The 24,659-nt window shown below is 51.2% G+C and overlaps 1 protein-coding gene across 1 annotated transcript; it reads right to left on the reverse strand.

Annotated features, from left to right (window-relative positions):
* Positions 1-5,109: 5,109 nt before the first annotated feature.
* Positions 5,110-16,324, reverse strand: PHYHIP (phytanoyl-CoA 2-hydroxylase interacting protein). Its single transcript, XM_081135256.1, has 5 exons — positions 15,762-16,324; positions 12,104-12,297; positions 10,786-10,960; positions 8,855-8,972; positions 5,110-7,224 (listed from the first exon to the last, which is right to left on the reverse strand). The coding sequence occupies exons 2-5, from the start codon at positions 12,266-12,268 to the stop codon at positions 6,690-6,692; spliced, it is 993 nt and encodes a 330-aa protein (XP_080991382.1). The 5' UTR covers positions 12,269-12,297; positions 15,762-16,324; the 3' UTR covers positions 5,110-6,689.
* Between the last annotated feature and the right edge of the window lie 8,335 nt (positions 16,325-24,659).

Raw genomic sequence — 24,659 nt, forward strand, 5'->3', positions numbered from 1 at the left:
ATCCTGTGCCAAATGCTGTCTGGGACATGGTGGGAGAGAGTGGGGGTGTTTGATTCCAGATGTGCAGTCCTGCTGTGTCTGGAGTGGGCCATAGCCAGGACACCTGGCCTCACTGGCTGCTCTTCCTCCCTTCTATTTAGGACCCCTAAGGGTGTGATTTCACACTTGGGCACACACAAACACAGCCGCCTTGCACACTTCAGCCTGCAGGCGGGTGCATCAAATGCACACACTGCACAGCCCTCCCACACAACGGGAGGGGTAGAACATTCTGTAAAAGGCTCTTTGGTGGGGAGGGAGGAGGTATATAAAAGGGTGTATCTGTCCATCCGGTCTCCATCTGGGTTTTCTATCTCTGTGTCTAACGAAGAGGTGGGTGGGCTGTGAGGGTGTCCAGCTAGGGGACCTCACCAGGAACCAGAAAACTGGCATCAGCCAGAGCAGACCCGCTAGCTAGCCCCAGTGCCTGACTTCCTGAAGGTCAGGCACTGCATGCTGGCCCCAGGGGTTCTTGTCATGGAGACAAGAGCCAGACGCTGAGCAAACATTCCAGCTCCGGCCCCCTCTCCCAAGGCGACTCAAGGTTGTGTCTTGTCTGGCCTTGTCCTTCCTGCCATTGCCTCCTCCCTCCCAGCCAGCCCGAGGCTCAGACCTGTCTCCCTGAGGCCAACAGGAGAGAAACCACATCCCTGTTCCTTCCCTTCAAAGGAGCCTCTCTCTGCCTTTTCTCTACATGGATCTCACAGGGAAAGAAGTCGAGGGAGAACCCAGGTTCCTATACCTAGGCTGGCCATTCCCAGATTCCAAAGAGACCCAGCAGCTGCTCCAAGCCCTGGGGCTGCCTGAGCACTTTCAGTGGGACTGTAGTTCTTTTATTGGCTCCAAGCTCCTCCTTATAGCAGGGGCAGGAGCAGGAGCAGGAGCAGGTGTTGTGCCAGATGTTGTTGGGATTATGTGGGGAGACCCACCCCAGGAAAGTACTACACCCCACACTGGCCTTTTAAGCAGAAAGCAGTGGTGGAAACCAGACACATTGCTAGTATCTGATGTGCATGTAGAACCCCCTCCGGTGGTCAGGCTGCAGCCCTGTCCTCCAGTCCCGACCTCACATGAGGCCTTGAAACCCTTTGAGGCAGTGGACAATGGCAGAGGGGTTGCCATTGCTCCAGTGGGGTCACAGGCTATGATGTCAGGGCCACCCCCTCCATCCCTCCACCTCCTCTGACTGGGGTACTTAGGACAGTCTGGAGGGCCATGAGCAAAATGGCAAGGCCCCCAAACTGTTGGAGCCGCCTGGGCATCTCACCCAGACACTTTGCCAACCAACTTGGCATCAGCTCCTCCACGGCTGAATTTGTAGTCAGTGGTCACAGCTCACTTCACCAGCCCTCCTGGTTCCTCCGAAGCTCAGAGGACCATATTCCCAGTTCACAAGCTACAGGTACAGAAGGAACCAGGATCGTAACCCGTCCAGACTGTTGGGCTCCAGCCCACAGAGAGTACCTGGTTCTTCACCTCGAACAGGGGCTCTATGAATAAACTCCACAGCTAGGGGCAGCTCGGGATCGCCCCATGCAGCCACCCCGAGCACCTGCCCCAAAATCATCACCACCATAGATTCGGACCCCTGTAATGACTCAGGGACCAGGGCTGGCAGGCTCTCCCAGTCTCCCCTGGGCCCATCTTCAAAGGCTCCCACCAGGCGGTGGAGGCTGCTTAGTAGAGGGCTGCAGGCCACTGATATATATTCCAAAACTTAATGTGTTCTCAGGGCCCAGCTCACCCTCACCTTCTGGCTGCTTCAGGTTCTAAACTAGACCAACTTCAGCACAGCCGTCCATCAACTCACGTGATTCCACATTGGAGGAAGGGACCCTTGCTACTCCAACTGTCTCCAAGCCCCTGAGGAGCCCTGGGTTTCCCTGGACCCTGAGTGTAGTGAAAGAGCTAGGACAGACCTGCCCCAGGCTATGCTCCCAACACTGGTAACCAGGTTGAGATAACCACATACCGTGGAGCTCCCGTCTCCTCCCTCTGGGAGCACCTCTCCAGTCCTAGAAGGGCAGAATGACAGCACCAGCCTGGCAGTCAGAAGACCTAGCTCTGCCATGCTTCGCCCTGTGATGTTGGCCAGCTGCCCCTCCCTGGGCCTCTGCTCCCTAAGCCTGTTGCCTTTGCCCAGCAGCCCTTCCTGCCGCAGGCAAGGAGAAAACCCAGTGTCCGGTCTCCAGGCAGCCAGAGGGCTGGGCCAGGCTACTGAAGCGGCTGGGATCCTCAGCAGCGGTGGGGGTTTGCAGGGCCAACTGTTGGCTCAACTGTAGAAGGAAAGCTGATGCCCTGCACTGCCCCTCATTCCTTTTCCTCTCTGATTCCCTTCCCCTCCTCATAGCAAGTTTGAATGCAAGAACAAACTCTACCATTTGGTGGCTTTGTGCCCCTGGGTGAGTCATTTCAGCACTCCGAACCTCGGTTTCTTTACCTAGATACGTAAGATGATGACACCTCACAGGGTTTCAAGGAAGGAATGAATTAACCTTTTAAAAAATATATGTTTTTATTGATTTTGGTGAGAGGCGGGGAAGGTAGAGGGAGATAGAAACATCAAGGATGAGAGTTATTGATGGGCTGCCTCCTGCATGCCCCCTGCTGGGTATCAAGCCCGCAACCCAGGCATGTGCCCTGACTGAGAATCAAACTGTAATCTCCTGGTTCCTCGGTGGACGCTCAACTACTGAGCCAGGCTAGATAACCTTTGAAGCGAGCCTGTCCCAGCGCCCGGCAAACACAAGGCTCTCTACAAATGGGCCTTCTTTTCCTTTCCTCTGCTGGAAAATTTTCCAGTTCCTGGACTACTCTCTTCCCAAGGCAAAAGGAAACTTCTGGGTACACAAGTTTCCAGTTGGACATTAGGGGAGTAGCACAGAACTACTGTCAGGATGATGCTGAACCCACAGCAAGGCAGGGCTTACAGAGCAGGGGACTTGTTTCTGGCTAGCTGGTAGCCTTTCTGGGCACCTCCCAAGTCACACCCTGTGCTTGACTGTCCCTACACACACAGGGCTGACTGGAATCCGTCAAAAGATTTGTTGCTCCAGTTTGCAAAAATAGTAATTTCTGACTTGGGGAGCGGGGCAGAGGGCAGCCAGATGTTTTCCCCAGAGAGCCACGAGGCCCCCTAACCCAGCCTCCTGTGGACCAGCCCGCTTCTCCTGCTCCAGCCCCCTCCCAGCCCCACAGCCTCCCTTCCCCCATCCCAGGAACATCTGGTTCCAATCTCCTCCAGATGCTGTGGCCAAGCTGTTTTATGGCCAATCACCTCGGCTCAGCTTCCTGAAGGCCTCCCTCCACTTTGGGGAATGGTCCCTTTTTGTCCCCAGTCACCTCTTTTTCCAACGTGGAGAAAAGACACTGTGAGGGTTCTCAGAGCAGAGTACCTCCCCTCCCACTATGGGGGGTGGGCACTGTACTCCATCCAGGATTCAAAGAAAGATGCTGGGCAGAGAAGTGGGTATCTGGGCAGAGGAGGGAGAGAGAGAGAGTGTGCGCATGCGCGTGCGTACGTGTGTGTATTGGGAGCATTAGTACATGTGGTTATGTGTATGTGTTGGCTGTGTCTGTGTGTCTGTGTCTGTACAGCAGAACACACCCACCCTTGGTGGCCACTGTTTCATTTTCCTTCCCCACCTGCACTGGAGCAGGGCTAACTCGGGGGGCCCTGCTCTATACATTGGCAACTTCAGTCCAAGGTTGTCCCTCACCTTTCAGGTCTCTGTGGCTACCGAGGCTATCTTCTAAATCCAGCCCAAGGAGGGTGCATGAGAGCATGTGTGTGTGTGTGCGCGCACATGTGCTCCCGTGCAGACCTCTCCTTCCAGGTCAGAAGACTCCACCACATGCCCTGACGCAGCTTGGTCTGACCGGCACCTCTTGCAGCGCAGGACATGCATGTGCCAGAGAGCAGCCATCTGGAGAGAGGAAGGAGAGGCAGGCTCTCTGGAGAAAACCTGCACTCCCCCCAACCCCGCCCACCCTGCCTCAGCTAGCCGCCGTGGTCCCCCAGTAAAAGGACACCGAGAGCCAACATCTCCTAAGAAAACCACAAAGATTCACAAAAGGAAGCCTGAAGCCTGCACCTCTCCTCTGGAGGACTCTGAAACCCCCTCAGCTCATGGTGGGAGGTAGGGTATCCTGCTCAGAGGTGAAAGGATAGACCATGATGGTCACCCCCTGTCCTGGGAATTCTGTACACCAGCTGCTGCCCAAACCCTTTAAATAAGCCTCCTGGGCATTTTCGACTCCACAGCCCCCCCTGGTGTTATTCAGGAACTAGGACTGGCCTTGGTCAGCCAGAGGAGATCCTTGAGAGGGCCAGTGTGTCTGAGACAGGCCCTGCTTACTGTCTCAGGTGGCCTGGCACACACTAGGGGACACAGGGCAGTGAAATGGGAAGATTCCAGCTTCTGATTCAAATCCTGGCTACTGTCATCTACTGACTGTAAGACATGGGCGAGCCTTTTAAGTTCTTCGTGCCTCATTTTCTTCATCTGTTAAGTGTGAATACAGCTCAGAGCCACTGTGAAGACTAAAAGAGCTGATGTGTGAAAGCACCTGGCGCGATGCCTGACACATAGTAGGCCCTCAGGAAGTGGTCTTTGCCCTCCAGCTTTCCTTCCTAGCCCTAGGAGGCTCTGGGTGACACATATTCATTGGCCCTGAGCCAGGAAGTGTCAGGGAGGTGGCTCTAACTTTTCTGGAGCTTTTCCACTCCAGCAGAGGATCATTTTAATAAATCCATGATAATAGACACAGAGGTGACTCATCTGCAAAAGAGGAGCCCTGCTGAGGAAGGGACAGGGGCTCTGGGGGAGGGAAATTCAGTGGCATTTGGGTCTGATGCTGCAGTGGAAAGGTCTCCAAATGGGAGGGGGGCTGGGGACCTTGGTTAGCCTCCAGATTGTTATAGATTCTCTCCTAAGAGGCCTCAGTTTCCCCTTCTGCAAAGTGCAGGGTAGCTCCAAATGACCTCCGAAGTCCCTCCCAAGCAGGAGATGTGGCTCTGCTTCCTGAGCCCTGAATCCCACATCCCAGAGCCCAAGGAAAGGCAGGGCTCTCAGGCTATGGTGGTTTGTTTATTGGTACACATCGCAAGCACAGCACAGGCAGGCGGGCCCCAGCCTGGGGCGGACACAGGGCGAAGGGAGGGCAGCGGGCCACCCCCACAGCAATGCTGCCAACAGAGGGGGAAAGGGCCTGAGGGCCCATGTCCTCTCCTACTCCATGCATCTCCCAGGGCCCCCAGACCTGATCCATGCCACAGAGACAGCTGACCACACCACTCCCTGTGGCTACAGAAGAGGCGGCCAGCTGTCCCACCTGCCTCTTACCGAGATATGGCCTTGTTGGCCTGCCGGCCCCTTCTGTCCTTCCTCACAGAAATCCGGCTGTCACTGTGGAGGCTGTTCTCCACCTGACATCACCTCCATCATCCCCAAACAGCTAGCTGCCTCCATCAATACCTCTCCTCATCAGCCAACCTGGTCTGCTTGTCTCAGGGGGTCCACCCTCACCACCCTGGTGACCCGTACAAAAGTAGGAAACAGGTTAAAAACACTGTTAGGCCCAGGAAAATCTTCATCAGGAGCTCCCCAGGGACGGGGCTCTCCAACAATAGGCTCAAGTGGGGTGCGGACAGTGCCAGTGGGTGGGGCCACAGGAGGGGTGGCAGGGAAGCCACAGTCCAGATCACACACAGGCACAGTGCAGTCAGAGAGAGAGAGCTAGCAAAGTTCACAGCCAGGCGGGTGCCGGGGCTCTGTGGGAAAGCCCTCAGGTCTATTCCACACCAGGTCCCCTCAGGACAGGAGGCAGCCCACCCCCACCTTAGAAAGGGGTCCCTCTGGGTCTCAGGGGTCTCTTTCCCCCTCCTCAACCCCAGTAGCTGCCATTCCAGGCCCCAGTGCTTTGAGCAAGGGAGAAGGTCCTCTGGGGTCTGATATTATCTCCAGAACAAAGGGAAGATTCCAACAGCCTGGATGCCCCAAAGCCAAGAGAAAAAAGAGGGCCCCTTTCTAGGGTGCAGGTGAGAAGGAGGGACAGCTCTCCCCATGCAGGAGAAGGTGCTGCGGGGCAGGAAGTCACAGCAGTGCAGGAGACTATTTATAGAGAGGAGGGGCCAAGTCTGGAATGGGAAGCCCCCAGGCCAGCTGAGCAGAGAAGGGCATCCTGTGTTGGTCCTGAGTGGGGTAGGTGGGGCTAAGGAAGACCACCCCACAGCTCTGTGTCCCCTCTGGAGGCAGGCAAGCTACATGTGGGCTTTAGCCTAGAGAGGCTTCCAGGAAAGAGCTCAGAGGCCACAAGTCTCCATGAGATGAAGGCCTGGAATGAAGCAAGAAATAGCAGGACAGGGAAACCAGAGGAAAGGGGAAGTCTCCAGAAATCCACCCCCATCCCCTACCACCACCAACCTACTGAAGCTAAGAGCCTTTCCAAGTCTACCAGGCATGGGTGGGCCACGCCTACCAAGGAGACCACCCTCTGTTGCCTCGAATAGCCAAGGAGTGGGGGAGGGGGGAAATGGTTGTGTGGAGGGGGTAGGGGGCCGGGGAGAGAAAGCCAGCTCCCTGAACTTATGTCACCCATCACCACCCTGCCTGTCATTTCTCTCTAGCCCCCCAGCTCTCCCGGAGTCCCTAGCGGCCCACACTGATGTTGCAGGTCTTGCAGCTGGGGTCTTTCTTGGCGTCGGCAGTGGACAAGCTCATGAGCTGGTGGCCGCTGATCTCCCCGAGGGTGCCCAGGGACAAGTCGACGGGCTCAGTGTAGATGATTTCCAGGATGAGGTCCTGGGCATGGCGGAAGACCAGCTCCCCATCCTCCACGCTGCAGGTCAGGAACTTGTTGCAGGCAATGTCCAGAAGGGGCAATCGGTCTCGGCAGAAGCGGTCCCCCAGGGAGCCCTTGGGGGCCAGCACCAGGATGGCGTAGTGGTAGGCTGTGTACATACAGTAGAAGTCCGCAAAGTAGAGGTTGGTACTGGGGTTGAAAAGGCGCTGGGCGGGGATCTGGAAGCGCCAGCGGCCGTAGGGGGAGTCTTGTGGGGGCTGGCCTGTGTTGAACTCCGTGTTGCAGCTGAAGAAGACCCCGTGGAGCATGCCACTGGTTGGGGAGCCGTGGCTGCCGCTGTTGTCCTTCAGGTAGGTCTGCAGCATATTCCCGCAGTGGGTCCTACCCACCCCAGGGACAATGCCAAAGGGAAGGGAAAATGCCACTGGTTAGCTGGGCCGAGGCTTGGCTGCTGTGTGTGGTGAGGAGGGAGCCAGCCCAGTTCCCAGCTCTCCCACCAGCCACCGCCTCCACCCATCACAAATAGAACATTCCAGAATGCGAGAGCAGGGAGGGCCCTGGAGATGGGCTGATCCAGCCCACTCTTTCACAGAGGAGAGGTCTGAACCTGCTGTTCCGCAGCATAACACCCTTTGATGGAGCTTGAGTGAAAAGCAAAGGCCTCACAATCTGGTCTTTCAGGCTCCACCTCCTATCACCCCCACACCCACAGGTGACATCCTTCAGCCACATGGGAACCCCGCCCCAGCTCTTTCCTGCCTCTGCACTTGCAGTGCTCTGCCTCTGCCTGGACTTCCCTTCCCACCTTTCTCCCTCTGGCCTGGCAAACTCTTATTCATCCTTCCAAGCCCAGCACAGGTGTCCCTTCCTCTCTAAAACCTTGGGGAACATCAAGCACTTGCACTTAACAAAATTTTGACTGCCTACTATGTGCAGGATACTGAATTTTACTCAATAATTCCATCTGTCAGTACTGTCCCTTAGGTTTTCAAAAGGGGGACTCTGCCTTTATCCCTCTTTATATCCTATCTCACATGGGTGCTCTCTGTCTCTTTCTTGTTTTCTGATGGAGAAACCCAAACTGGGCCAGTGCCCTCACCATTCACCTCACTGCCTCTCTTCTTCAATGCAAACATCAAAGGCCTTCCAGGCCCCCACTGCCCTGGGGTAGGGTCAGAGTGGTGTAATGATAAAGACAGTACTGGCGGTGGCTTGTCCTGGCCTAACCTTAGAAGGACACTTGGAGCAGTGTCAGCAGTCACGGCGGGGAGGGCAGCCCTGATCCAGCCTCACTCTTGCTTGGTCCTGGCTGTCCTAAGTGGCTAGTGAATTGCCGGCCCTCTGGGTATCAGGCTTCCCATGTGTCAGCTGAAGATGTCGGATGACATCATCGATTGGATCAAGAATTTTTGGATGTGGAATCCTCTCTTTTTTCCCAAAGGGAATTATACATAGGCGGGCCATAAGCAATAAAATTGAACCTGCTCAGGTTGAATGATAGGTGTGAGGTCCACCAAGTCCATCCTCAGAGTTCCTCAGCAAGCCCTCCGCACCACCCTGAGGGCTGCCTGAGACACACCCTAAAACCTCCAGGCTCCCCAGCAGACAGTGTGAAGACCACACGCCTTCATGCCCAGAACCCACTCACACTCTATGCCTCGCCTCACTACCTCCCCTTAGGATCCAGGGCCTGAACTGGAGAGATAGCTGGCCTTTCACATTAGAACCCAGTGACAGGAACTGCCTCAAAGGAGGATCCCACCTGGGTCCTCATTCACCCAGGCTGTTTTCACAGGTTCCCCAGGCAGCCCTATCTTGAGTTCCCTCTCCTTCCCTGGAGCTCAATCCTAAGCCTCCACCCCCCAGAGTGAGCCTGTGATGGGAAGGCATGGCAACTCTGCAGAGGATCTGGCAAGTGACAAAGTTAGGGTGACATCAAACAGCCTGGGAAACAGAGGTAGAGCTGGGGGAGGGAGGAGGGACCTGGTGGGTCATGCAGGGCTGCACACACCTGGCATGCTGGAAGTACTCCTTGTGATGGTTGCGGTAGAAGACAGAGAAGCGCAGCATGCGGCCTGCGATCTGCTCGGCCTTCTCCTGCAGCTGTGCCAGGTGCTCCTTGGCATAATCTGTAAGAGAGCAGGTGGGTGAGCCGAGGGCCAGGCAGCGATCACAGCCCTTCCCCCCTCCTCACCCACAATGTGAACGCCAACCCACTGTGCTCAGAGCAGCAGGGGACACCGAACATTCACAGCATCTCGAACCACATGGGAACGGGCCAGCTGTATGCCGTCTGTCCTCATCAGCTCTGTACCCTCAGTGCCAGAGGCTCAGACAAGGGCAGGGCTGCCCAGTTACACAATCATACTGGACCCCCGGGGCTGTAATCCCAGGCGTCCTAGTCCTCGTGTGAAAGGAGGACCAGCAGGTAAGGGAAGGTCTGAGAGGGTGAGATTTTGAGGTCTTTTAGGGAGAGCCTTCAAACCCAGCAGGCGGATGCTGCCCACACCACCCACGGGGAAACCAGCTGACAACTGAGATGAGTGTTTAGGCAGACCAGGTCTGGGGTGATGACTCTACTTCAGCATCCCAGGAAAAGCAGAGAAGCCTGGAAACCGGGGAGTGAAATTGGACCCTTCCCAGGGCCAAGGCCAGGGCCAGGGCCAGGGCCAGAGGCCCAGGTAGGGCTGCTACTACCTTTGTGCAAATTAGAAAAAGGTGCCCTTTCCTCCTTGCTGAGGCAGCCCTGGCCAGGGTGCTGGGTTTGGCAAGAGGAGTATGGACTGGACTGCAGCCATCCTCAGCTCCTCCATTTGAATTAAATTCCCAGTACACGTGGAGTTCTGGGGTAAACTAAGAGGCTTTCCCCACAGTGAGAGGGAGCACCTCCAGAGAGTGGGGTGTGCAGCTGAGCTAAGAACACCATTGAAAAGACAACGGACAAAAAGCTCAAGGACAAAGCAAAGGGCACAGACATTGGCAGAGGGTGGAGCCAGCAGCTGCGGAGGCCCAGGGCTAAAACTGTCCCCTACCCCTTCCTTATGACAGAGGGAGATCTGGGGCAGTTCTCACCATGAACACCAAAAGAATGGAATACTGTGGGGACAAAACCTGGGTCATCAGTGACCAAGCACACTTGAGCCTGTTTTTTCGCTTGTCCATGCTGGGATTTGCAAGCTAAGTTCTGCTAAGAGAGTTCATGGAATCGCTGAATAAGGAACATTTTCTCAGGCCAAGTGGAGGCTCAAGACAAGCAAAATGTGATTGTTCCACCAAGTGCCCATGGACCAACGATTATAAACAAAACGAGGTCTAGCCACACATTGCGATATTATTCCACCTTAAGAACAAAGGAAATTCTGACACATACTACAACATGGATGAACCCTGAGGTCATCATGCTGAGAGAATAAGCCAGTCACAGAAGGACAAATGCTGCTCGATTACCCTCACATGAGGTACCATGCATGGTCAAATTTAGAGGGACAGAGAGTGCAGTGGTGGTTGCCCGGACTGGAGTGAAGGGAAAGGCGGAGCTGGCGCTCAGTGGGTATAGAGTTCCAGTTTGGGAAGATGAAGTTTTAGAGATTAGTTGCGTACCGATGTGAATGTACTTAATACTACTGAACTATACACTTAAAATGGTTAAGATGGTAACTTTTATGTTATGTGTATTTTACACAATTTAAAAAAGCATGCTTGCCTCAAGACAGAAAAGCGACTCCATCCCCTTATGGAAGTGATGTTGTCACCATGATTAGCAGTGCTCACATCTGCCTCCTGCACCAGTGTGCAGGCTTTTTGGGGGGCAGGGGCAGGTCTTGTCTGCCCATGTCTCCCTGACAGCCTAAGCCCGGTGCTGGTATACAGTGTCTGCTGGCCACAGTGTCTGCTGTGTTTAGATGAAGCCCCCCCCCCCCCAGCAGACCTGCAGGGCCTCACCTCCGGTGCAGAACTCGACCGTCTCACTCCAGCCGGACACCAGGTACTCCCCGTCGCTCTGTTTCACAGCCGTCTGCACCGCCACGCTGTACTCTGTGCGGGGGCTCAGGAACCAGTGGCCTCTCACTGTCATGGGCAGTGGCACAGCCTTGGCCACAAGCTTTGTAGGGACATCCTGAGACATGGGGTGCAGACCAAGAGACAAGAGTCAAATTGGGGGTCACTCTCAACCTTGGCATTCCCTCAGACCTCCACCCCCAGGTGGCCCCATGCCTCCAGAAGAGGGCCAGAGTCTCAATGATTCGATGGCGCGGTGTCCTGGCCACCATTTTCCAGCAGAAGCGGGGGCCCTTGGGAAGGCCATAGGGACACTCCCCAGCCTCCACCCCTCCTTGATTCCCTGATGCCCGTGCTCTTGGGAACTTAGGAGAGAGGCCACTGGGGTGGAGACCCACAAAGTTGAGAGCGGCAAGACCTCGGTTTTCTAGGGAGACTTCGAGAGCGCTGCACACTGCAGTGCCGTCTCCACGGCAACGGCCAATGCTGAGAAGCCAGGGAGGAAGGGAAAATATGCCTTATTCTTTCGGGAGGAGGTTAAGGGGGTGGTGTTGAACATTCACGTCACCGTGGCAACTGGCCTGCCAAAAGACACCCAGATCAGGGGAGCCAGTTCCAAAGAGAGAGAGGGTGAGTAACCCACATGATGCCGTCGTCGTGGGAACCAGCTTCTTCCCACCTAACTCTTCCCCCTGCCTTTCTGCCAGCTTAGAAGATGGGAGCCTTCCTCCCACCCACCCCCACACCAGCTTTAGCCCAGGGAAAGGACACCCAGCCGACAGGGGACTCTCTCACATTCATTTTCTAAGCCCAGCAAACAGGCCAGAGGGCCAGGAGCAGAGGCTCACAGGGCCCTGAAGGACCCAGCAAAGGGCCCGTGTTACCCACACAATCCACAAGGCGTCCCCAGGTGTGATGTCCTGGCCCCCGCCGGGGTTTTCCCGCCCCTGAGAAGCCCTCATCGCGATGCCTATAGGTATTCACTGCGCGCTGGGCCCTGAGCCAAAAGCCACATCAACATTACCTCGCAGAAGCCTCTCACGAGCCTGCAGGGGCTGGCATTATTATTACTACTCCCTTTTTGCCAGCAAAGGAACTCAGGCTCAGAGAGGTTAAATAACTTTACCAGGATCACACAGTAAGGAGAGCCTGGGTTGGACTTGGGCCTGGCCAGCTCCCTGCTGTCCCCTCCGGGCACGTCACCCTGCCCCCTTAGAGAGCAGACGCGCGCGAGGGGGAGGCGCCCCCTGGCCACACTCACCCGGTGCTTGAACTTGTTGGAGTTCTTATTCTCCTTCTTGTTGAGGTCGATGAAGTAGTGCGTGACCCTCTCCAGGTCGCTGTTCTCCATGGCCCAGGAGATGCGGAAGGAGTCACAGGTGATGTTGTTGACCTCGATGCTGTGGGGCGTGGACAGCAGCTCCATGCTCCCTTTCGCTTTGGCTCCCGTGGGGACTAAGAGGAGAAGAATCAGCACCTCCCTCCTCACCATGGAGTTTTCTGGAATGTCTTGCTCCCAACATCCCTTTCCGGGTGGGACCTTTAGGAGCTGTCGATTGCACCTGTCTCATCAAATCTGGCGGAAAGGTGGCACAGGGAAGACTGGAGGGGTAGGACTGAAGGTGGGATGGGGTGGCCCCCAGAGGCTCCTGGCTCTCCTAGGAGGGGTCTGCAGAGCAGACGGCACCTGACAGGTGGCAGAGGCAGTGGGAATGCTGCAAACGCCAGGCTGGACAGATTTGCAGCAGATGGAGCCGAGGAGGGGGCCCTTAGCCAGCAGGCGTGAAAAGAGAAAGGGGGGATTGGAGAGAACAGTATGAGGCGTAGGAGAGACAGGAAGCACTCACCCAGGGGATGGGTGTGAGTGTGCAATCTGGAGGAGAACACCAGCAGCCAAGGGTGCCAGGGCTCTGGGGGTCAGTCCCCCCTCTTCTCTGGGGTGACTCAGCAGGGGTCATGACGACACAGGGCTGGGAGTGCAAGTGCCACAGAGATGCATGTGGATGCACTGGGGGGGGGGGAGGGCAGTAAAAGCCACAGGCCTTCTCCCATCCATAACTCTTCCACTATCATTCCTTCCTCTGTCACTTGACTTCTAAAGAATTAGTTTTACCTTTGACATCTACTGCAGTCTGACTATGTGCTGATAATTTTACAAACACCATCTCATGTAAGCTCACTATAGGTAGGTACCATTTTTATCCCCATTTTACAGATGAGGTAGCTGAGGTCAGGGGTACTAAGATGCCAAAGGTCACACAGCTAGAAAATGATTTGAACTCAGGTCTGTCTGACGCCGGAGCACTCAAGCCCTTTATCACTAAGCAAAGGTTATGTTTCCTCATGTGTGTGTCACATGTGTGGCTTGTGTGCATGCATGCACAGGTGCACGATTTTACCACTATTTATTTTTCCTTCTCTGTCTTTTTCTTTCAAGCAATGGCACTTTCTCTCACCTCCCCCTCTCATTCCTTCGCTTCTTCCCCGGCTGCTCTCCCAGCGTGAAAGGACCACACCACCATCACTCTCACTGGTGCTTAGCTACGAAGCACTGACTCTGGCCCTGACTTTGGCCTGGCTCACTGGGACTCTGGGGAGTGGGATGGAGAGGGGAAAAGGGAGAGGGGAGAGGGGAGAGAGGAGGGAAGGGACCATCTCTGGGACAGTTGCATGAGTGTAGGCTGCACTTTCTCCTGGGACATCTGCTCAGCACCCAGTGGAGCTCATGCTCGCCAGCTCTTCCTCCAGCCCAGTCCTGGCACACCTCGGATTTCTGGAATATTACCTCCTTTTCTCCCCTTCCCTCTTCCTCTCCTCACCCAGGCGTTAAGGGTAAGGGTACCTTGTGCCTTTGAAAGCAGGTACTTCTATTTATAGTTTCCAGAAGATTCAACCCACACTTTCCTGTCAATTAAGCCTGCTCTGGAGCCTGGCACCTCTAAATTAACCCGTGGGCTGCCTGAGTGGCAGGCACAAGGCAAAAGATATGGGTGATAGCCCTTACCTGTCCCAGGGTGCTGCCTGAGTCTTTGTTACATCTTAGCTTCCACCCTAAAGCGCATGCCTGCCTGTTGTGAGGTTCAGTCAAATGCCAGTGGCCTTGTGAATCCTATGGTAAATAAGCATGGGGGTTGCTACCAGGTCCACCACAAAATAGAACAGAATGGGACAGGGTATCTAGAAACAACTATACAGTAAACCAGTTTGTAATTCATGGGGACAGCTGTGAAATGGTGAGGAGTTGCCATCCCCTGATGTCCCAGTGAGGAGCTCCCCAAGGAGACATATATGTGCCCCCACATGCACCCACACAGGCCAACACAGACACACTCCCACCCCAGGGAGGGCCTCAGTGGCTGTCTCCCACCCACATGGGATGCAGTCCACGCCCGCTCCATGGGGAGGCACCTACTGCTTCCTCAATACTCCTCAGTCTCCCAGAGACAGGGCAGCTGTGCTCGGTGCCGAGATGTCCAGGACCTGGGTCATCCTTTCCCCTCTACAGTTCTAGGAGAGCTGAGACTACCCATGTGCGATTGGGAGAGTGGCAGTGAGTGACACCGGGAGAACAGTAAAGCCAGTGTGGGCCAAAGGTGGGCATGAACCCCAGTTTTCCAAGCCCAGATGATCGAGGAAGGGCAGGGTGTGAGAGGCAGGTTGAGACAACACCTGAGAAACACCCACACTTCTGTACGAATCCACCCCGAGACAAGCATTCACACACCCACATGCAGGGAGGCGCGCGCACGTGAGCGCGCACACACACACACACACACGCACGCACCAAGTATCCCCACCGACAGGCTGCACACACCTCCTCAGACATTCTCACTCCCACACACTCACCTACGCACTCAGGGACTTTCCCACTCTCCACATTCTAAGACTGTCCAGCAATTTCCCTTCCACTATCACTAGCTGTCACCTCCACATACATCCACACATGTTTATGTCCCCAGGCTCTCACACATACACATGTATGCACACCTTCTCACAAAGCCATAATTTGGGGGGGAAACCACAGACCCCAACATGCATGCGTGGCACCTCCACAAAGGCAGCTGATATGCCTGCTTGGACACCGTGTACACTCGCACACACATCCACCTCTGCCCATATTCTGGTATTCACCCTCAAGTCTTCTCCAGGCTCAAAGACGCAGACTTTGAAAATGTGTTTGTCTCTGGCCACACTCTGCCAGTCCTGAGCCTTCACATGCCAACAGGTTTGCATACCTACGCAGCTCTGCCCAAGACAGGGGTTTCTGCCCACACTCTCCACCTACCTACCCCCTTCTGCTCCAAGTCGCACCTCCCACATAGAAACCCTTCATCAACACGTACTCCCACACACATGACAAGGGATATGTCCACCCCATAAACACACTGCTTCACACTGTCCCCACCGACATGTACTCGCAGGCTACTCAGGTAAGTGATCCCCCACACATGTGTTTCACATGTACAAAAAACATATGTTCCTAGACATGCCACACAGCAGTCAAAACCCATACATGAACATAAGTGCATGCAGACAGAACTATCTACGCAGGCAACCCTTGTCTCCCAAGCCTGCATACATGGTGCACACACTGGCATGATATCCTCTGCCTGTGCCCATTCAGAAAAGCCATGCCAGAGAAGAAGCTGCCCCCCACCCCACTGTTCCTGTTGGCATCGCTGACTGCAGCAGAATGGTCACGGGGTGACTAACTGTGGTGCCCTGGAGACCGGATCCAGCTGTTAACCCCTTGGCCAAGGGCCTGGGGGAAAGGGAGGGGACAAGGTCGTCAGCCCTGGCAATCCAGGTGGGCACCACAAGCAGTGGCAGGACCCTGGTGCCCCCAGCTGCTAGCCCCCGGCCACCCAAGTCCCTCTCAGGATTGACAGCAGGATGCTCTGGGGAGGAAGGGCACTCACCTGCTCCACCAGGCTCTGCAGAGGAAGACCTGGAAGGAAGGAAAGGGAGAGAGCTCGGTGTGGATGGGCTCCCCAGGCAGAGGGGCAGCGGGCCGGATGCCCGGGTCACAGGCAGCTGCGCTCGCTGGCTCCCCTGGCTGCTTTCGCGGCTGCGAAGGAGGCTTCTTCCATGCCCCACAGGCAGCCCCTGCCTGCTCCGCGGCGCGCCGCTGCCCCGGGAGAGGCGAGGTTCCCAGTCGAGAGCAAGGAGAGGCGAGAACGAAATCCAAGCGGTGTGGAGGAGAGAGAGGCAGAGAAGACGAGAAGGAACGCCAGAGCCAGACCCAATCTGGCTCCACCAATGGGATCAGCGGCTGCCCAGCGTCAGGTGACAATAACCAAGCTTGGTCCCTGTTCGCCCGGGCTGGTGGGAGGGGGAAAGGGCAGAAGGTCTCGAAGGGAGCCACGCTCAGCTGTCTTCTGAGACAGAGGTAGTGGCTGCCCCCTTTCCCTGTTCTCCCAGGACATGTGCCAGGACAGAAGTCCCTCCAACACACCTCTACTTGGAAATCTCTCAGTTGAATGCAGCCCCCAAACTTTAGGATGCTGGGATAGGGGTGGGGCTTAGCCCAAGGGCTTGAGAGCCTGAAGCAAAGATTCTGATTGGGGAGGGGGTGGCTGTGAAGGGACAGGGTACAGATGGGGTATGGGAGCCCCTACAGGTGTGGAGTGGGGTGGGGGGGCAGCAGCGTCTTAGTCTGGTTTCTTTCCTTTGGGCCTTTGGCTAATCCGTGGCTCCATTTTCTTACTGACTTTATCAAGAGATATCTTACAGAAGCCCAAGGAACCCTGGTGGTCTAGGGAAAATCCTCTGACTGCTTAGTTGTCCCCAGGGGAAAGGGACAGGAGAGAGAAGTTGTGGGGCTGTGAAGGGTGTGCAGAGGCAAGAAAGTGGGGGTGGGGGGACGCACAGAGCTTGGAGTGTTCGAATTCTAGCCAACCGTCTGGGCTCAGAGAAGCCAAGCCCTGAACACATTGGCCAGAGAGAGTACTGTCTGCTGGTAAGGATCTGCAGGAGGTTTTCCTACCACCAGGAAATGAGGACCCCGCGGATGCCACCGTGAACAACGCTCAAAGAAAATTGAACCAAGCACCCAATAGTGGGTATGTGCAGTGTGGGGAAGCATGGGCTCTGCAGTCAGGTACGGTTAAAATTCTTGCTCTCTTACTTCTAGCTGGGTGGCCTTGAACAAGTTACTCAACCTCTCAGTTTCTTCATCTGTCAGTTTCTTCAGTTTCTCCATCTGTCCAATGGAGTAATAACACATGTTTATTGTCATCATTGAATGAGATAAATCCGTGAATCACTCAGCTCTGGGCCTGGTGCACGAGGAGGGCCCAGTCACCCATCAGAGCTGCTGTCGTTGCCATCATATCAATGCGCGTCTGCCTGCAGGGAGCCCACAGTCTTTCAGGGAGGAAAAGATGGACATTTAGAGACATGATTAGGAAACAAGAAGTAGACAACTAAATTGCAGGGTACAGATAAAAATTTTGAGAAGGAGGAGTCAGGACCAGCTCCAGGGCACAGGTGGGGCCAAGCCAAGTGGAGACTTGTGGAAGCAGGAGTGTGTGGTGGGGGTAGGGAGGGCTTGGTACAGGGACAGCAGGCAGGAGACAACAGACTGTGCAGGGTAAGGACCTCAGAGAGCCACAGGAGGCATGAGCTGAGCATAAGGGACACTCACTGAGAGGGACTCAGGGGCTGCAGACATCAGCAGCAAAGGTTAGAGGAGGTGACAGTGGACAGAAAGTGAACAGTTCACTGAAAGCAGAGACAAGCAGAAGTCCATCCCACCCTAAATGGGTGTGGAGAACCTGAGCAAGTTTGGTCAGATCCCGAACCACAGAATGCGGTGTGGCATTTCACACTGAGGCAGGACCCAGCACTCCCTTGGCCAAGCCTACACTGAGATGGTGAAACCCCAAAGAGATGCAAAACATAATCTCCCGGTGATGGCCGGCACTAGGCAGCAGGGCCAAAATCTGTCCCTACGGCCAACCCGAGGGGCGATGTGAGGAAAAGGTCAAGCTCTCTGCGCCTCAGTTTCCCCCTCTGTGAAAGGAAGGCTAGTCCCAGCACGTCTCTGCCTCCTACCTTGGCAGGATGGCATGTGGAGAGCACATGAGATCATGTGTCCCAAGCAGTGAACAATAGCCCTCTGAATGCGCTTTTGTAGAGTTGGGTACTGGCGTCAGGTGAAGGCACAGCCCTCCCAGGGGTTTTGCCTCTTCTTACCTCAGAGGACTTCTCAGCAGATCACATGAGGAAACACATGGTAGGAAGAAAGCAAAGTGTGCCAAACATAACTCACTCCGCGTGAAACCAAGCCACTGCCAAGAGGCACTGCTGCCGCGTTTTTGTCTTTAATAACTTTTTATTACACAAGTAATACGTGATCATTATAGAAGGATGAGATTTAATTCTAAAACTTAAGAGAAAATTAAAGTCTCTTGTGTCCTTGCTATTCAGATATAGGAAATGAGCTATATACCTTATTAACAAAAATAGAAAGGAATACTGTTTTATAACCTGCTGTTCTCAGTTGCCAATGCCTTTTCTGTTCATTGCATAGCCTTTCTACGGTATTGTTTTCAATTGCTGTGTATGTTCGATTGTCAAGTCATACACCCTTTTTGGGGGAGCCAATTCCTTACTCTTCTGTGATTAAGTTATCTTACTTTTCCTCCATTCTAAATAACACTGCAATGAACATTCTTATAGAAAAAATCTCTTCCTGTGCCTTAATTATATTTCCAGTAAAATATTAAGAGTATGGACCATATTTGAATACTGACTTAAACAAACTGTTATAAAACAACCACCACCACCACCAAAAAACCACCCTATGGAACCATTGGGAAATTTGAATACTAACTGGATATTTGATAATATTTAGGAATTATTAGCTCTGATGATATTTTATTGTTATTGTTTTAAAAGAATATGCTTCATATTATATCATGTTATGATATAATAATTTATATTACATATTATAGTATTTATGGGCAAAATAGCATGGTATCTGTATTTGTTTTAAAATAATTGGGGTGGAGGGGTGGGGGAATAGATGAAACAAGGTCAGCAGGAGTGGGTTAACTGCTGAAGCTGGTACTCTGAGATTCAATAAGCTATTCTCTCCACTTTTGTGCATGCTTGGAAGTTTCCATATTAAATATTTTAGCTAAGCTATGATATTAATAATAACAAATCACTTATTAAGCACCAAGGCACAGTGCAAGGCATGTGATTCTTATAACCCTGAGAGGTGGAACCATTAACCCTACTTAAAAAGTATGATAGAGTGAGAAACAAGACTCAGTCCATAAGAAGTAAAATTAGATTTAAATTCAGGTGCGAGCACAAAGGCTGGTTCTTCATGGTAGAGGGCACAGAACAAATATAGAGTCTGATGTAATAGAGATGACGCTGTAAGTGAAAACAAAACCCACAGCCTTACAATTGCTTACACACTTTATAGACTCAAAATGTGCACTTGTATTTCCTATGGTTGATCTAAGTGTGGCGATCTCACGGGCCAATGAATGCATACACATCCAGACTGGCCAGAAAAACCACCTTGCTTATTTACATGTGTTGACAGTGACAGGAGTGGGCAATGACTCCTTGTAAGAACGGTATGAATTTCTCAGTGCTTATTTACTTTAGTTTTTTGAAATTATGTTTAGACCTCCTACAACCCTCAGCAGTTGCCTATTTTAAACTTACTAAAGAGCATTAAAGTAATTCTAAAAACTAGACACATCTCTGAGTATTCACTCAACTAAAGAATATAATACTTTTTTTTAGCTTTTAAAAACTGAAATATTTAACAATTTTAAGACATGGAAATATTCCAAATTATTCTCAGGATCTCTGATAAACTAGAGAAGAGACACTAGTGAAATGTTGAGAGAGCAAAAGAAACTCCAGGGGCAGAAGATAAAGAACAATGAAGAAAGAATCACAGGTGAAATGAAAAGGGGAAGGACTGACATGATAGAACCATGGTCCTGGGGTAGTCGCTAAGTTGTACCCGAGTGGAACAGCATAACAGAAACTGTGGAATCGCACTGGGCCCTGCGTGGTGGGACACCAGGGGCAAGACACATATACTGAATACATAAGCCACTGCCATGGTGGAAAGGCCTCTGCCCCCCTCACCCAGTATTTGTCATAGTTATCCTTGTCACAGAGTTGCATGGAGAAGAACCTATAGAGAAGACACATGAAAATACAACACAAAGAGGGCTTTTACATCAGTGGCGCCGAAGGTAAATTACTGATGCAATCGGCCTGGAAACAAGCCACCCTGCTTTCCCTCATGTACATCCACGTTGTTACTTGGTCTCGTGACAAACTGAAATTTATTTATTCATTCAACAAAAATGTATTGGGTGCTTCCTATGTATCAGGTACTGTTTCAGACAATGAAGACACTGTAGTGGAAGGAGGAAAAAGATCCATGCTCTTTTGGAGCTTACTTTCTGGTAAGGGGAAGAAAGACAAATAAATAAACAAACTCTGTTGGGTGATGATAAGTGCTACGGAGAAAAATAAGTCAGTAAATAGAAATAGCGAATGTCCTGGGGGAGTGGGAGGTTACAATTTTAAGTAGAGCCATCCGAGAGGCCTTCTTGAAAAGGTGACTTTGGGATAAATAAATAAAAAAACCCTGACAGGAGGGAGGGAAGGCACCATGCAGAATTACGTGGGGGAAGAGCATTCCAGGCAGCAGGTGCAGAGGCCCTGAAGTGGGAGCATGTCACGTTGTTCCAGAAACAGAAGGGGCACCAGTGTGGCTGGAGCAGCGTGAGTGAAGGAAGAAAGGCAGGAGCTGAGGACAGAGAGAGGTGGTTGGATGGACAGATGATGCAGGGCTGCGTAGGCCGGTCCAAAGCCTCTGGTTTTTGCTCTGAAATGGGAACCTACTGGGAAATTTAGGAGCAGAGACTTGAACTGGTGTGAAATATGTTAAGTATGCTGTGTTGGGACTCCACTGAGGCGGGCACAGGTGGAAGCAGGGAGGCCAGTTAGAAGGCTGTTATAATAATCACAGCAAAGAAAACGGGGGTAGCCTGGACCAAGGTGGGATGTCAGTGAAGGCGGCGAGAAGTAGTAAGATTCTGGATAGATACGGAAGAGCCGTCATTTTAGATGTACTGCTTGAGAGAAAGACAGAGTCAAGAACAACTGCAAGACTTTTGACTTGAACTAGTAGAGGAATGGCGTTGCCATGTACCGAGGTGGGGAACACTTGAGTAATTCCAGGAGGAAGATGAAAAGTTTGGGTAAGGACAGACATCCAATCCGTAGAGCTCAAGAAGGTGAGGAGGAACCTGCAGGTAAATGGCTTGCAAAACGATGGCAACAAATTAGGACAAATTACTCATAAAGAACATGTTACAGCTTGAACTTGGATGGCATCCTCATACCACACATTCCTCTTACTCTACTGATGCATATTCAAAACAGTTCTTTATTCAATTAGTATTTGCAACGCCCATGAAGAATTCATGGGAACAGGCCCCGGCCAGTGTGGCTCGGTTGGTTGGAGCGTCACTGCCCACGACAAAAGGTCTCTGGTTTGATTCCCGGTCAGGGCGCAGACCTATGTTCCGGGCTCCATCACTGGCCCCAGAGTGTGGGAGGAAACCAATCAATGTTTCTCTCTCACATCGAGGTTTCTCCCTCTCTCTCTCCTTCCCTTCCCCTCCTCCTAAAAAATCAATGAACATGTCCTCAGGTGAAGATTAAAAAAAAAAAGAATTCACAGGAAGAGGCTTCTGACAGAATCTGTTTACACCCTCTCAAAACCTGCACTTAGACCCAGAAAACTATATTTGTTCTTAAGTTTGATTATTAGTTTCATTAAGTCATCAGAAAAGAATAAGATTGTATTTACTATGAAATATGTAAAAATAACATGTTATTAAAAACAAATTAAGATCTGTTAGAATCACAGACGTGATTACACAGGGTTCAGTTAGTAATGATTTATAGGTTTCTTTTGAGGCTAGATAAAAGAATGAACACTCTTTGGGAGAAAATGAAGAGGGAGGTGTTGAAACAAGTAAAGAAAAAAGCAGAATGGTGCTGAAAGTATATTAGCCTAATAAAAGGAAAGGTTGGAGAATCTTCTTTCTAAAATTTGATTGATTTTGAGAGAGAGAGAAGCCTTGCTTTGTTGTCCCACTTATTTATGCATTCATTAGCTGATTCTTGTTTGTGCCCTGACTGGGGATCAAACCCGAAACCTTAGCATATGGGGACCACACTCTAACCAAATGAGTTACCTGAGCTGAAGAATCTTCTTAAAGGGAAATTAAAATCATTATTATAGCCCAAATGTTAAAGTTGGAAGACATGATTTAGGTCTTCTCTCCTCTTGTCCTTTTTGGGTGAAAAATCTGGAAAAACTCAAAAAGCACTGCACGAAGGAAACTGGTTACTCTACAAGACAACAATGTAGAGTACTATTTAGCCACTAAAAACCATAATTTAGAAGGATATTTAATAACTCAGAAAGTGTTTACAGTATGTTAAGAGAAAAAAGATTGAAGAACTATATGCAAAATATCCCAAATTTTAAATATCTACATGCATAGAAAAACAACTTCGCCCGGCAGGGCGTGGCTCAGCGGCTGAGCATCGACCTAGGATCCAGGAGATTGGGGTTCGATTCCAGGTTAGGGAAAAAAAAAAAAAGAAAGAAAAACAACTTCAAGTAATAGAACAGTTTATGGGATAATAGTAAGTGGTTTTAATTTTCTTCTGGGTGCTTTTTTAAAAATTTCCAAATTTTCTACAATGAATAAGTATCTTTGTAAAAAAAATAAAACAAATTTGAGGAGTTGCTAAAAGGTTGGTGGACCTCAAAGCCCAGAGAATGAAATCAAAGCAATTCCTTCTAGTGCTCTAGTCAGAAGCTAAAGGCTGCTGTATGTAGTTCTGCAGGGGACAGGAAGGGATTTTCTTAGGTTAAGTTTGGTAATCATAAAACCAAGTAAGAAGAGAAGAAATCTGGTTATGATTTCTAACCAGAAAAAAATCTGGTTAGAAATCGTAAAATATTAATATATTATTAAGTTGTCAAAAATTTTAAGAGCATGACTCAAAAGGATGTGGAAAATATTATATATATTCTTACATACTATATACATGTACATTCTTAGTGGTGATGCATATTAGCACAACCCTTTTTTAAAACAATTTAGCAAAATGGATGAAGAAATATAAAATGTGCATGTTCAAAATGATACAGCCACTGAGAAAACAGTTTGGCAGTTTCTTAGAAAACTAAGCATATAACTACCATTTGACCCAACAATTGCACTCTTGGACATTTATCCCAGAGAAATGAAAACTTATGTGTACATAAAAACTTCTACATATATGTTCATAGCAGCTTTATTCGTAAAAGCCCACATGCCCTTCAAAGTGTGGTTAAACCAACCATGGATATTCAGCAATAAAAAGAACACATTAATGATAAATGCAACTTGGATAATCTCCAGGGAATCATGCTCAGTAAAACAAGCAATCCCAAGAAGTCACATACTGTATGATTCCATTTTTTAATGATTTCCACTTTTGAAATAATACAAGTATAAAAATAGAGACCATGCCCAGCTGGGTGTGGCTCAGTGGTTGAGCATTGACCTGGGATCCAGGAGATCACGGTTCAATTCCCAGTCAGGGCACAAGCCCAGGTTGCAGGCTCCATCCCCAGTATGGGGTGTGCAGGAGGCAGCCGATCAACGATGACTCTCTCACCACTGATGTTTCTATCTCTCTCTTTCTCCCTCTCCCTTCGTCTTTGAAATCAAAAAGAGATATTTTTTTAAAAAATGGAGAACAGATTAGTGGTTGCCAGGGATGGGTGGGCGGGAGGAAGGCGTGGCTATAAGAGGGCAACAGGAGGGATCCTTATGGTGATGGAAATTGTCTTGTATTTTGACTGTATCAATGTTACTTTTTTTTAATCCTCACCAGATGATATGTTTATTGATGAGGGGGCGGAGGGAGAGAAAGAAACATCAATCCATTGCCTCCCATACACACCCTGACTGGGGATAGAACCCACAACCTGGGTATGTGCCTTGACTGGGAATAGAAAACAGATTCTTGATCTCTGCATTATTTCTTACAACTGCACGTGTGTCTACCATTACCTCAAAATAAAAAAAAATACTGAAGAAAAAAAGTACATCATGTGGCCAGTTATCACACGTCTAGAACTTCGTCTAGGGATATAATCCAAAAGAAAAAACGTTAACTGCACCTGATGTTCACTGCAGCGTTATTTACAACAGGGAAAAGAAATTAAGTGTCCAAACAGGAAAACAGGCATCGCGATATAGCCACCTGAGAAGTACCGTAGCCTTTTGATACAGCAATAAAGAAATGTTTGAAAAGGGAGGATTCAAAATTGTAGTACAATATATGACAGCTCTGTGAAGGAGGCTGGAGTACATTACAAAAGTTTTAATAGTAGTCCATGTGGAACTAAAGTAGAAATGTGTTTCCTTCCCTCAAACTTTACCTAATGTTGTTCCCCGGTTTTTACATGGTGTGGGGGTGGGGGGAGTAAGTGTCAAGGATATTTTCAATGTTAAATTACAAATGTAGGAGTCACAATTAAAGTTCTTTGAATTCGTCCCTTCCAGTAGAGCAAACTTGGTTTTCCAGGTTCCAGACTTGCACCAAGAGCCCACTGAAGAGCCCAGGGCGGGCACCGTTTAGGTGCTCAGTGGATCCGCTGCAGCGGCTCCAGCGCAGCCCCACAGCCTCACCCCAGGACCCCACCAGGAATCCAGGGAAGGGACCCCCGAGAGAGGGCGACGCCGCTGCCCAGA

This window comes from Miniopterus schreibersii, assembly GCF_964146895.1.
Source record: "Miniopterus schreibersii genome assembly, chromosome: 4".
Lineage (NCBI taxonomy): Eukaryota > Metazoa > Chordata > Mammalia > Chiroptera > Miniopteridae > Miniopterus > Miniopterus schreibersii.